Genomic DNA, 13,424 nt, shown 5'->3' on the forward strand with positions numbered 1-13,424 from the left:
AAAATGTTGCCTCCAGCAGCCAATAACCAAATCTCCAGCTTCGCATTAGTGACCAATAACATAGTCTCTATCTGAGCACCCGGCACTGCATTTGATCTACATTTTGTACAAGAATGTGGAATGCTCTCCAGTATGGAAACAACATGATGTTATTGAAACTCCTGCAGTCCCATTTCCAGCAACACCATTACTCACAATGCCTTTCCCATTGTACCCAGTTCACACATTCAATTGCTCGTTTCAATCTACATATTCAATTTCACACATCGACAACCGGAATAGCATCAATGGCTGAGGGCACGACTGTGCCGCTGATGCAATGTCCCCATTACCAGTACACTGGTAGTCATTTCACCAACTTCAGAAGGATGACACAGGCTGAGTCAATCCCACCTGGTGCAAATTCAATGGCCGACAGGGGCTCAAACTCAGGATCTTAAGATCCCAAGCCAACCCACCCTAACTGCTAAGCCAACACCAGGCTTAGCACAATCCCTCTGCCATGGACTGGTTTCTCACAACCAAACCACTCGTAAAGGTGTTGCCTATCATACCCTCGTGCGCTCCTGCTGCTGGCTCGAGACACGTCCACGGGCTTCTTTCAGCTTTTCTCCAAAATGTTGCACCTCGTCACGCAACCTCACCAACTCTTCTTCATTTTTCCGGCTGGTTTCTTCCATTTCCTGCAATCATCGACATGAGAGAATAAAAGCCATTGGTACTGCATAACAAAACATTACTGCAACTAGACGTTTCACAACGATAGTTCTGGCCCATCGGTGTGTCAAAATGGTCATGGAGTATCGTGGTTCGAAGGAAAGTGAATGCCAGTTCAGATGCGAACTCACAGCAAGCCGCATTACTTTAAGACAGCTGATTAGTGGGTTATAGAAAAGGATAATCTTCGAGTTCCAATAGGAAATATTCTGCTTCTGGTGGCATTCCCTTGTTGCCAAACCTTAATCATTACATTAGTACAGTAGTGCTGCTATTGAAGGTCAAACAATAAACCATTCTTTTACTTTCCCCGTCAATGATCAGAGAAATATTTCAGGATTGCTGTTTAGAAATCATGTTCGATCTCCAAAATGCATCACGTCGACCTGTAATAGTTATGCTCTGCGATCAATACAGAATGCAAAAATAGGTCTTACACAAAGGTGAGCAAGTTTCTCTTTCACAATGTCTGAATTGCTTTAAAGTTTATACCAAAGGAATGGCGAGCACGTGGCGGAAATAACCGTCACATTCAGAAAGTGATGCAAGGTCTGAAAAAGAAGAATTCTGTCCAACAGAGGCTTCTATAGTATGGTTCAGGCTACAAACTGCTGCATTCCCCACGAAGACCAAGTGGACCTCTGTCCCATTCAGATAGACACAGACACACCTGCTTAAGGAGCCTCTTATCAGCCTGATAAGCAGCCTCCATGCGAGACTTTTCTTGCGTCACTGTGGTCAAGGCTGAGGTCAACGTAGACAATCGTGCCTGCAAAAGCCCCACCGCCTCCGTGTCGACTGCACTTATCGTCTCGTTTGCAATGCCTGTGGCCAGGAAGAAGCAAGGAATCTGGAATTAACAAAAATAACATCATTCGGCATGCAATGACAAGCTGGAATCCTCACAGTGCATGTCATCTGACCCATAAATTTAAAGCTTGAACTCACTGCACATGGGGGTGGTGGAGAGGGGAGGTGGAGAGGGGAGGTGGAGAGGGGGAAAGCCTAGTTTCAAAATAACTGAAAACAAAACAAAACATGGCTTGACCTTTCCAATCACTGTTAGAAATCAATCTTTACAATTTGTTGCTCATTACTGGTTAGTCACTTATGTTTTACACAACAAAAAGTCCCAATGCATTTTATAGGTAAAATATCAAGGCGAGACAAGACGCGGTTAAAAAAAAAACATTTTTTTCAATAAGAGGTTCTACATACTGTACAACGGCATTCGGTAGATAGTGTGGGAACCATATCTTGAAAAGTGCCATATTTCTCGATTCCGTTCACGTGTCGTATATACCTACAACCTATATGGATGTGTAGAGGGGACCTCTGGGGACTAGAAATGCCCGGATTTCATTCTGGCAAGGTGTGCATGACCGTTTTATGGGTAATTTTGTGACTTCAATCTCGTCCGCGATTCGCGACATTATCAAAATCATATTTATTTATCTGTAGACTCCAATACCCAACATAGGGGCACGTGCATGGTATCAAAATGAGCAGAATGACTACTTGCATCAAAGCACTGACTTTGTGAAGTTCTATTGTATCTCAGTTCTTCATATAGTGAAATAAAACAAGTATTTTTGTCAAAAATTTATTTCGGTTTAGCTTTCGACAACGTGGAATATTACACATAACTCAAAAAGTTATTATCCGATTGATACAACTGACACACTAAAATAATCCAAGTTCATTACCCTTGAAAATCATACCAAACACATATTAAACTATCACAATATATGTGCATTGATTTACACAAACTCAAGGTTACCCCCTTATTTTTATCAATGCTGTTGATAACATAATTATATATGTACTGCCATAAATCACGTGTATATTTCAATGTATTCACATTATATTGGTAAATTTAAAATTAGGATCATACACGTGTGTATATATATATATATATATATATATATATATATATATATATATATATATATATATATATATATATATATATATATATATATATATATATATATATATATATATATATATACACACATACATACATATACACACATACATACATATACATATATACATACATATATATACATACATATACGACACTGAGTGGTCAAATCGAACGACAATGCATGCATTGTTAATTTCTGTTCATCCAGATTCATCTTCATCTGGCAAGTGAATGCTATTGCTACACTCCTGTTTGCATCTGCATGCAACACTGCAGATCAAGTTGTGTTTTCTGCAGGTGCAGCGAAGCGTTGAACATCTCGTTTTGCAGCGGCATGTCAGCAGTTCGATACACACAGATGGGACTGGATCCAGTCTCATGAGCAGTGGCTGCAAAGACTGTTCTTCGCGACATACCCACCCACATTCCTCCGGTTGTGGTAAACTAGGAATAGGCACTATTGCATTTAGCCACACCATTGCCTGGTAGTTGCTTCGTTGAATATGAAGAGCTAGAGCATCATGAGTGGGTGGCAGTTTTTCAGGATCATTGACCCGATGAAATAGTTCTGCACGAAGGTCATTGAACGACACCTTCTGGTACAAATGTGTTATCATTCTCCTCGAACCTTGATATCTGAGATTGTGCAATCGACGAGTCTATTCTATTGACTGTTGGATAGCTTATACTATCCCCAGCCATATGTAGATATTAATCAATTGTTTGGATCTTGTCAGGTGATGGACAAACAATCCTGTTCCAATATGCTTCGGTGTATTCTTGCGACCCATTGATACATTATAGACGATATCTTGGCAGACGTTTAAGATCCGTTGATGAAGTGCTGGACTGATATCATCATTAGGGCTGTTATCACAGTCAGGCTCTGAATGCTCGCTGGGGTTGAGTTCATCCTGTATGATCCAGTTCATAAGCAGGTACACACTTGTCGGTATGCATTTTTCTTCTGCTTCTTGGTTCAAGTCATCATAGCCCTTGTGTCCACCAGCTATTTTCATGTCAGCCTTCAGTTTTGTTGTGACTGTATATAGACAGCAGAGGAAATGTGATTCTGGGCTGACCTCATCTGGTTCCAATTCTTCTGGAAACCGTTCCATCAGCATACCAATGGCGTCATCAGTGGTTGCACTTGAAGCCATCAAAAGCAGTGGTTGGTTTGCTTGTCGTTGCTTCCAGAAAACGATTCTGTCAGCGTAGTGTCTCTGCAATTTTTGTTTTAAGACATGTGTTCGGCATGACGGATCGGGAATTGCGTCTACTGAGATGAGTGACACATATTTCTCGACTACCGAGTCCATACTGTATATATGGCCACGTTTAAAGCCAGCATCCAGTATCAGTATGAGCTGGTCGGGTGAAGGGTCGATTTTGGAGTTTACATCAGGATCAGTGGGTCTGTTGGCTTTGTATTTACAAGATGGGTGATAGTGCGCTTCATATGATATCAAATCATTTTCGCCAATCCTACACTTCAGGTTCTCGTCAAATTTGGCATGACCCTTGATGGTTGCTTCCACCTCATCAGACTGCACTTGATGTACCTTGTCTCTTTTGCAACTCTGGCAATAGATACACTTTTTCCAGTCAACCTTTGGTACAATTATGCGTGTCTGTGGTCTTGTGCTGCCGCTTGCACCGTCTGTATTTACAAAAGGGGACATGTCGGAGTGGCGCTTCTTGACGAGGTCCATGTTGCTTCGGTTCGTAAATGACGCATAGCATGATTTGTGCCATTTTGGTTGTTTACTGAGCAGATGATCTACTGATGATAGGTCATTTCTTAGTCGTGTCACAAGGTCAGTTGATTCGTGAAGGAGTCTTTCAAGGAGAGATGAATACACTTTATGAATGCCTTGTTGACTTGAACATGATAAAGTGTCTGTACCTTGACCGAAGACACACTTTGTCCAGTTAGTTTCAACCCTGCGTTTTTTTACAGGGAGCACCACTGTGGGTACAATAGTCTGGTCGTCAGTGTTAGAAGCCATTGGTAGAAAGTGGTTAAGGCATAGTGCAGATAGGAAAGCAAATGTCTACAAGCACGAAGAAAGCATTCTATACTACTCCGGGGCAATCATCCATCAACAGGTTAGCGTTGACGGAGCGACACACCGTGGCCTTGTACTTCATTCTGAAACAGAAAAGAGAAACCAACATGTCATACATATATGATTATTCATCTGAAAACTATTATTATTGATGTCTTATTCATAGCAGAACAGCTGTCACATCTGAAGATGCTGAAAAAGACAGAAATGTACCCGTTATAAGCACATATTTGTTGAATTAGTCACGTTATCCATATTTACAAAATAAGGGGGTAACCTTAGGTTTGTATAGGTATCTACCAATATATTATAAAAATGTCATTTGTGTTTGGTATCATTTTCAAGGGTAATGAACGGGGATTATTTCAGTGTGTCAATTGTATCAATCGGATAACAACTTTTTTTAGTTATTGATGATATTCCACGTTGTCGAATGCTAACCAGAAATAATTTTTTGACAAAATTACGAGGTTTTTTCCACTATATGAAAAAGTAACATACAATATGCCTTTAAAGCATTATTGGTATGATGCAGTTGGTCATTCTGCTCATTTTGATACCATACACGTGCCCCTATGTTGGGTATTGGAGTCTACAGATAAATAAATATGATTTTGATAATGTCGCGAATCGCAGACTAGATTAAAGTCACAAAATTAGCCATAAAACGGTCATGCACACCTTGCTAGAATGAAAACCGGGCATTTCTAGTCCCCAGAGGTCCCCTCTACACGCCCATATAGGTTTTAGGTATATACAATGACACGTGAACGGAATTCTCAAAATGGACCTGTGGTTCCTGCACTAAGAGCACATACCTCCACCAAGCTGGACAGTTTACGATTTGTAGCCCACCGATTGGTCAAATCTGCGTCCAAACCTTAACCACAATCTCATCACCGACCCAACTCATTCACCAATATTTGTCCCAATCTGCCCATAACCTTTTGAGATATTGTGATACATATTGTTTTGGTCCCATCTCTCAATTGTGAAGAATCACTTAAAACATTATAAAATTCTCGCACGCAGATCCGGATATTCACCAAAATTGAATAAATTGGTCCTGGTCACACACCCAATCTGTCTTCAAAGTTTTTGTCCGAATCCATCCATAACCTATTAAGAGATATTTCTCACATACAGACAAACAGATAGGCACAGACAAACAAGGGTAAAAACGTAACCTTCTTCCACCTTCGGGGACGGAGTTAAAAATGCGAAAGAAAGAAAGGCTGGGTTAAAATTCGATTTCAAAAACAGGGAGGGAAGATGTGGATCAAATGCTGGCTGCAAAGGAATTTCTGAGCTCAGGAGTGCAAGTCTACAGAAGCGCGATCACCTGGAGGTTTTCAAGCATGTGGGAGGAATGTTAAGACGGTTCATGTTGGTAAGTACAACAATGGTGGATGAGCATAAACAGAGATGAGGCTGGGGGTGTATTTAGGGCAAGGGAGTTTATTTACTGCATTGTGTATTCTAGGTCCATCCCTGGGTAAATTAGCACAGTCACTTGTTGATTATTGTTGGATTGAACAATCATTCAAGCTGTGGAATTCTGGTGGCTGCAAGTGACCGCCATTGTCGAGATGAGTCGCAGTCATCCAAATTAGGCACAAGGCAATGAACACATACTTGTGTCACCTGACAGCAAATGTGAGAGCAGATATTTGCATTGTTATGCATGTGGTAGACTTCCAGGTTGCATTGGTACGAGATTCAAAAATTCAATGTCGGATCCGTTAACACGTTACAAGGAGAAAATACATCAACAGGAACACGAGAGTTGTCGTTTAATTATTGTGGTATGAGCTTCCTTTAGATAGAGGAACAGCCAATCGCCAACACATTAGTTGTATTCGTCTCAACTATAAGAATCAATTGATGGTGAACTTACAGTTCTTACACTACCAAATTAAACCCAACCTAAGGTAAAATGGCTCTCTCAAAAGAACACAGTACGACTTAGTATAATTGTTATTCGAGTCCCACACCATTGTGCCAACGTGCATTGCTGTGCTGCAAGTCAAGTGGATTTGCATTCTTGTTTAGTACAAGCTATTTGATGCCTCTGCATCTACATATTACTAAAACTCTCATCGTGTATACATGTATATATGGATGTATGGATGTACATTTGTATGGATGTACCTATGTATGTATGTATGTTCCCGAAATACAGCCAAAACGGTACACGATAGCAAAAAAAAATTTTACTTACTCAACTTACTCACCATTGTCCTGTGGTGTGCAGTATCAAGTTTCGTTCAAATCGGGCAACAAAAAAATGATTACAAAATCAATTCCCGATTCAGTCAAGTACTCTTCGGGAGAATTTGATCAATGCAAACAACCTCAGCGGAATAGTTCGCTGGAGCTATCTTTTTTTTTTCTTGAAATGATTTATTTTAAAATCTCAAACATTTAGTATAGACAAAGAACAATTCATTTTTAAGCATAAAATAAACATCGCAATTTTGATCTAATACTTCCGTGTTCATTAATAAACTAGAACGGGCAATCAGTCGAGCGCATACCTTCGCCAACACTACATTTTGCCCCCCCCGCCCCCCCCCCCGACCAGAAACCGTTGATTGTGACGGTATTTAATCCCATACCACATCTGCCATCTCATATGTGTTATGATGGCTTAAAAACATTAAATTTCCTGCTGTTTGACACTGATTCACGTCCATTGTACAATTTCTGTATGAACTCCCTGACCTTTTTGGGTGTCGGTGTCGTCAATCTGATGACAACTGGTCACATTATAAGAAATTATTTTTTGGCATTTAGCACACACGAGTTTCTGTTTTTCTAAATAAGTTATTTATTGTGAACAAACAAACATTTATTGTACAAAAATGACGATTTTGACCTTTTCATGACCTCGACCTTGACCTTTGTACTCTTAATTTTGTAATTGGTATTCGAGTGTGGGGAACAGAACAGTCAACATTTTGGTGTTTGTTTCATGCAAATCGGATAAGAATTGACCGTGTTTATGTCTAAAACCGCACATTTTGCAATGTCGTGACCCCCCCCCGACCTTTGACTCCCAACCGCTAATAAGGGTTATTACGTCATTGTGTCATATCACATAACACAAGATGGGGCATTGAATTCTGAACATTTTGGCATTAGTTGCATGCAAATTGGATACAAATTGACCGCGCTATGGTAAAAAGAGGATTTTGACCTTGACCTTTGACCCGATCGCTCCCAAAATTGAATCAAATGGTCCTCGGATAATAACCAATCATCCCACCAAATTTGCTGCGATTCAGTTCAATACTCTTGGAGTTATGCGAATAACAAACAAACAAACAAACACACATATTCACAAATAAATAAATAAATAAATACACAGCGATCAAAATATAACCTTCGCAACAAAGTTTGCGAAGGTAATAAAATTGTTTTAAGAAGGTAACGCACAATAATTTATTCAACTTTCTTTTCTCCGTTTTTTTTCACATTGACGCGCAATATCAAGTTTCGTTCAAATCAGGCAACAAAAAAATATTTAAAAAATCAATTCCTGATTCAATCAAGTTGTCTTTGGGATTATTTGATCAATGCAAACAACCTCAGCGGTATAGTTCGCTGGAGCTATCTTTTTGTTGTTGTTGAAACGAGTTTTTTTTTTAATCAACCGCTGTCACAACTGGAACCCAATGGGTTCATGGGTCGTTTAATATCTATTATACTCTAGATGTATCCATCAGGCTGGCATAATGGCCTAGATGGATGCACACTCACCTGGAAGCTGTCTCGCTTGCGTTTGAATCTTGACCCAGCTACAATGTCATCCCGGTGTTTCACAGGCAGGGTGATTTAACAAAATGTGTGCCATCCCTCCGATGGACATTAAACTGGGCATCCCATCTGCAGGCATTAGGTGATGGGTATTAAATATCCCACGGTGCCGTTCACGTAAAGTAGGCGAGCTATCGCCGACAGCATGAACAAATTCCAAATCCCGACTCGAACTACTGCTGGGAGAGGGATGGCAAACCACCCAGTATGACCCTGGCCCAGAAACTACATATCCACTTCATCGTTTTCTCTCTGAAAAACTGGCATCGACTCACCACTGGCCTCGGTTTCTTTTTCACCCTTGGCAGTCGCCAGTGCTTCCCCAGAATCTTCGCCGGAAGATGCATCATGGCCGCTGCCAGCCATGCCTTCACTCGCCAGTGACGTCTCCGTATCCAGGCTGCAGGCTGTGCCACAGCTGCCTTCACTCTTTGCTGAGCAGGCATCATCACATGAGTTATCTGCATACAGCAAGCCAACTGCCTCACCTCCTCCATCCATAACAATTTCTGCAATCCAATAACAAAATGAAACTGGAACGGTACTCGCCAGAACGCATACCTCCAGCAAGTTGAACAGTTTAGTTTATGTTGTGGATCTCACCGACTGGCTGGATCTGCATACAGATCTTCAGCAATATCTAATCAGCTTGTTCTTGTCACCTACCTATCTTGTCTTGTCATAATCTGTCTACAACTCGGAAATATCCTACTTTGTATCGGTTTTGAAAAATCACTTCAAAAATCAAAAAAAATTCTCGCATCCTGATCTGGATCTTCACCAAAATCAGATCAATTCATCCTTGTCACAGACCCAACCTGTCCACCAAATTTTGACCAAATCCATCCATTACCTTTTGAGATACCCTGCTCACAGAGACAGAGACAGACAGACAGACAAGAACCAAATTGTCCACCGCCTGGATAGACGATAAGAAAGCTTTGGACAGTGTCCCAAATTTGTGGATGATAAAATGCATGCAAATATATAAAATCAATCCCCAAATAACCAAGCTGAATGAGAAAGCAATGGAGCTCTGGAATACCACATTGAATTTACAGCAAGCAGAAGGAATTATCAAAATACCATAAGTGAAGATACGGCATGGGATCTTCCAGGGAGACAGTCTTTCCCCCTCTTGTTTTGTCTGGTTCTGCACCCATTGAGTAACCTCATCATCAAATCAACAAACAAATCAACACCCTAACAACCAATTCAAGAACATCCAAAGAAACAGGAAAGGTGACACACTCACTATACACGGATGATTTTAAGCTCTTTGCACCAAATTACGAAAAATTGACAGAACAGCTAAAACTAGTAAAACGGTTCTTTGAGGACATTCAAATGAAATTTGGACGAGATAAGTGCGCCAAGTGTACATTTGTGAAAGGTAAACCAACAAAACCAAACATAACTAGAGGGGGAGCACTCGGTAGAGTGCAAAACCTCCGCCGCCAAAACCAAAAAACTGCTAGGTCACTCAAGTGAACCTGATATCCTATTCATTCAATTTGACGTCAACAGTGCTCACAGAGTTATAGTTTGTTACTTTCCCTTTTACATACTCAATTCATTCTCCAAAAAAAAAAAAGACAAAATTTTCTGGTTTTTTTTCTCGAACAATTTTTTTTTTTGGGGGGGGGGGTTGGAAATCACTTAAAACATGTAGAAATGCAAAAACAAAAATTCAAATACTTTTTAAAAATGGCCGCCATAGCGGCCATATTGGACTTTGGACCAAGTCCAAAATCTAATGGCATGATCCTTGGACCATACCTAATGCCCCCAAGTTTCGTCAAAATCCGTCGAGGAGTTTTTCCGTAATACTGTTCACAAACAAACAAACAAAGACAGGGGTGAAAACAGTAACCTCAGTCCATCTTCGATGGCGGAAGTTAAAAATTGACCTTGAAACAATAATACAGCAGTTAGAAAACGAAACATCATGCAAATATGTCACAAACAAATACGCAAAAAGAGTCGCCAAAGAATACCGATGTAGAACGAAGCAGATCCGAAAAACATACTTCTCCCCAAGAAACAGAATCAAAGCCATAAACCAACTTACAGTCCCAGTGTTCCAACACAACTGTGGAATAATAACTGACCCCAATCAGAAATCAATAAATTAGACATTAAAATAAGAAAAGTCCTTACCATCCACCAAATGTTCTACAAAAAATAGTGCATCCCAAGAATGTACCTGCCGAGACGAGGAGGAAGCAGCCTGATGGAACCCAACCTGGTGCACAGAGCGACGAGTGTACGACATGCTCAACAGACTATCAGGTTCAATTTGTAAACAAACATGAACACAACAAACCTGAAAAAGTATCCCCAACTCAACTTGCAAGGAATTTCCAAAAACAGATGTGAATTTAAGATACTGCACAGGAAAATGAAACAGCAACAAATATAGCCCCAACAATTGCAAAAAAGACAAAAGAAATATCAACAAATATACACCAACAAGTGGGAGAACAACAAAAGAGCAGGAAAATGCAAAAAATAATCGGACTGAGAAGGCTCATTGGAATGGCTAAGAAGAGGTCAGCTCAACTGGGACGGAGAACGAATAATAATAATGAATGTCCAAGATCAAGGAAACTACACGATTGGATTTAAAAAGATGGCGGAACCGAGCCAGATGGACAAGTATAGGTTCTGCAAGACAAATAGAAGGTACCAGTCACCTGCTTTCGGGATCCAAAAAAAACTATTATCAGAACAACATTACACACAACAGCACAACAAAGTATGCAAAGTGATTCATTGGCATATCTGCAAAAATGTCAACATCCCAGTTCCAGAAAACTCGTGGAAACATAAATCAAGGGCATTCATTGAAAATAAGTACGTCATGGTCACGTACAACCTGATGATCCCATCGAGTGTGAACATTAAAAACAAAGCCTCGTGACCAGACATTGTTCTGAGGAATAAAAAGGAAAAGACAGACAGTGTTGCTGATCGAGATATCAGTACCCAATGTTTTTGGCTTAAATAATGCAGAAATCAAGAAAATGACCAAATTCCAGGATCTCAAAAGCTGAAGATTGTCAGAATTGCACCAGTGATGACTGGAGCAACAGGAATAATAAAGAAGAACCTCACTGAGGTATTAAAAACCATCCCCAGGAATATTATTACAACTTAACTACAATTGGAGGCAGTCCGGGGTTCAGTGAATATCCTGAAAAGAGCCCTCGGAACAAAACTCTGAGAACAACAAAGTTGAACAGTTTGGGTTCCATGAACTGTGATCCCTTACCGAAGTGGAGGCGGACTCTTCGAGTCCTGGGAGGAGTTTGTTCCATCTCCAAAAACCCACAAATGGTGATAACAACCAATGACACACACACACACACACACACACACACACACACACACACACACACACACACACACACACACACACACACACACACACACACACACACACACACACACACACACACACACACACACACACACACACACACACACACACACACACACACTTTATCCACCCCACCCCACTCCACTCCGTTAGTCCTCTTCCCTCATTTTCTTTTTGTCAATTTAATAACAAATCAACAACGGTCCTTTTTCTCCGAAACATAAATCCATCATATCGGCGATTTCATCACTACCTAAACACTGCACTATTGGAGCGGTTCAAACCGAGCCAAGGAGCCCCAACTACCAGGAGGTAATAAAACCCAAGGCTCCGTGACCCACCCGTTTCCCCCCGAGCCTCGGCCTTGCTCGACACATTCAGCGCCGCCAGTCCCGCTTCCAGCGCGGCCTTCTCGGCGAGCAGGCTCCGGTACGCCCGCACCATGTCCCGCAAGCGGCTCTCGTAACGGCTCAACTGGCGCCGCTGCGTCTCCACGGTCTCTAAAAGCTCCTTCTGGCTCGGTCCGCCGGTCAAAGCGACGCTGAGCCTCTCCATGACTCCCTCAACGATGCACTACTGTGGATACTATGGCTCAGATAGCGCATCCAGGTACGATCGTCATCACTGAAAGTTAAATCACGAAACTCCTGAAGCTGCCACGACAGACCACGCCTACGGGATACAAATGCCACGACAGGCCACGCCTACCGGATACAAATGCCACGACAGACCACGCCTACGGGATGCAAATGCCACGACAGGCCACGCCTACCGGATATAAATGCCACGACAGACCACGCCTACGGGATACAAATGCCACGACAGGCCACGCCTACCGGATATAAATGCCACGACAGACCACGCCTACCGGATATCGAAAAAACGTTCTTCTTCTTCTTCTTCTTCTTCTTCTTCTTCTTCTTCTTCTTCCTCTTCTCTTCTCTTCTCTTCTCTTCTCTTCTCTTCTCTTCTCTTCTCTTCTCTTCTCTTCTCTTCTCCTCCTCCTCCTCCTTCTCCTCCTCCTCCTCCTTCTCCTCCTTCTCCATTGAAACCGCCGTTGCTTTTTCATGTATTCCTCACAGAACAAACATACGAAGTGAAATGAATGATCAAACTACGTCACTCACGGCAATGCTGGGCTTAAACCATCCGTGCAGAGGACGAAAGCGGCAACAAACTGCCAGGAATCGAACATTGCGCAAGTTTGCAGTTTCTCGAATGAGATGTCAAAGGCGAACACCACCAATCGATATAAATAAATCACGATATCTGTGGTGATCAGCGCGTCATCGCCGAGGTATCCGAGCAGGCCGAGCCGATAGACGTGTGTGAACGTGAGTGCGAGCGCACGGTGTCTATTTGTATTTATTTATTTATATTAAGATGACCCTCGGATTATATTTATACAGATATAGATGTTAAAGTGAGGTAAAACTAATGTTCTTATAAATCCCGTTAACCCTTTATATGCATTCGAACTCTCAACACGTCGTCCATCAGTCAAAAG

At 41.5% G+C, this 13,424-nt stretch overlaps 1 protein-coding gene across 6 annotated transcripts in view; it reads right to left on the minus strand.

Moving 5' to 3' along the window:
- GCC1 (GRIP and coiled-coil domain containing 1) overlaps nucleotides 1-13,183 on the minus strand; it is a 39,620-nt gene extending 26,437 nt beyond the window's left edge. Inside the window, exons 1-4 of one of the 6 annotated variants that reach the window (XM_085894687.1) lie at nucleotides 13,045-13,183; nucleotides 8,811-8,996; nucleotides 1,388-1,542; nucleotides 555-683 (exon numbers count right to left, since the gene is read on the minus strand). In XM_085894687.1, the coding sequence (XP_085750813.1) occupies nucleotides 555-683; nucleotides 1,388-1,542; nucleotides 8,811-8,901 (375 nt within the window). In that variant the 5' untranslated portion in view covers nucleotides 8,902-8,996; nucleotides 13,045-13,183. Of the gene's footprint in view, nucleotides 1-554; nucleotides 684-1,387; nucleotides 1,543-8,810; nucleotides 8,997-9,621; nucleotides 10,110-12,258; nucleotides 12,653-12,785; nucleotides 12,979-13,044 lie in introns of those variants that run through there. The other 5 variants (XM_085894685.1, XM_085894683.1, XM_085894684.1 and 2 more) reach the window with 5 other exon arrangements.
- Between the last annotated feature and the right edge of the window lie 241 nt (nucleotides 13,184-13,424).

The sequence above is a fragment of the Eptatretus burgeri genome, chromosome 9 (assembly GCF_056783735.1).
Source record: "Eptatretus burgeri isolate ZD-2024b chromosome 9, Ebu_testis_v1, whole genome shotgun sequence".
NCBI classification, from domain to species: domain Eukaryota; kingdom Metazoa; phylum Chordata; class Myxini; order Myxiniformes; family Myxinidae; genus Eptatretus; species Eptatretus burgeri.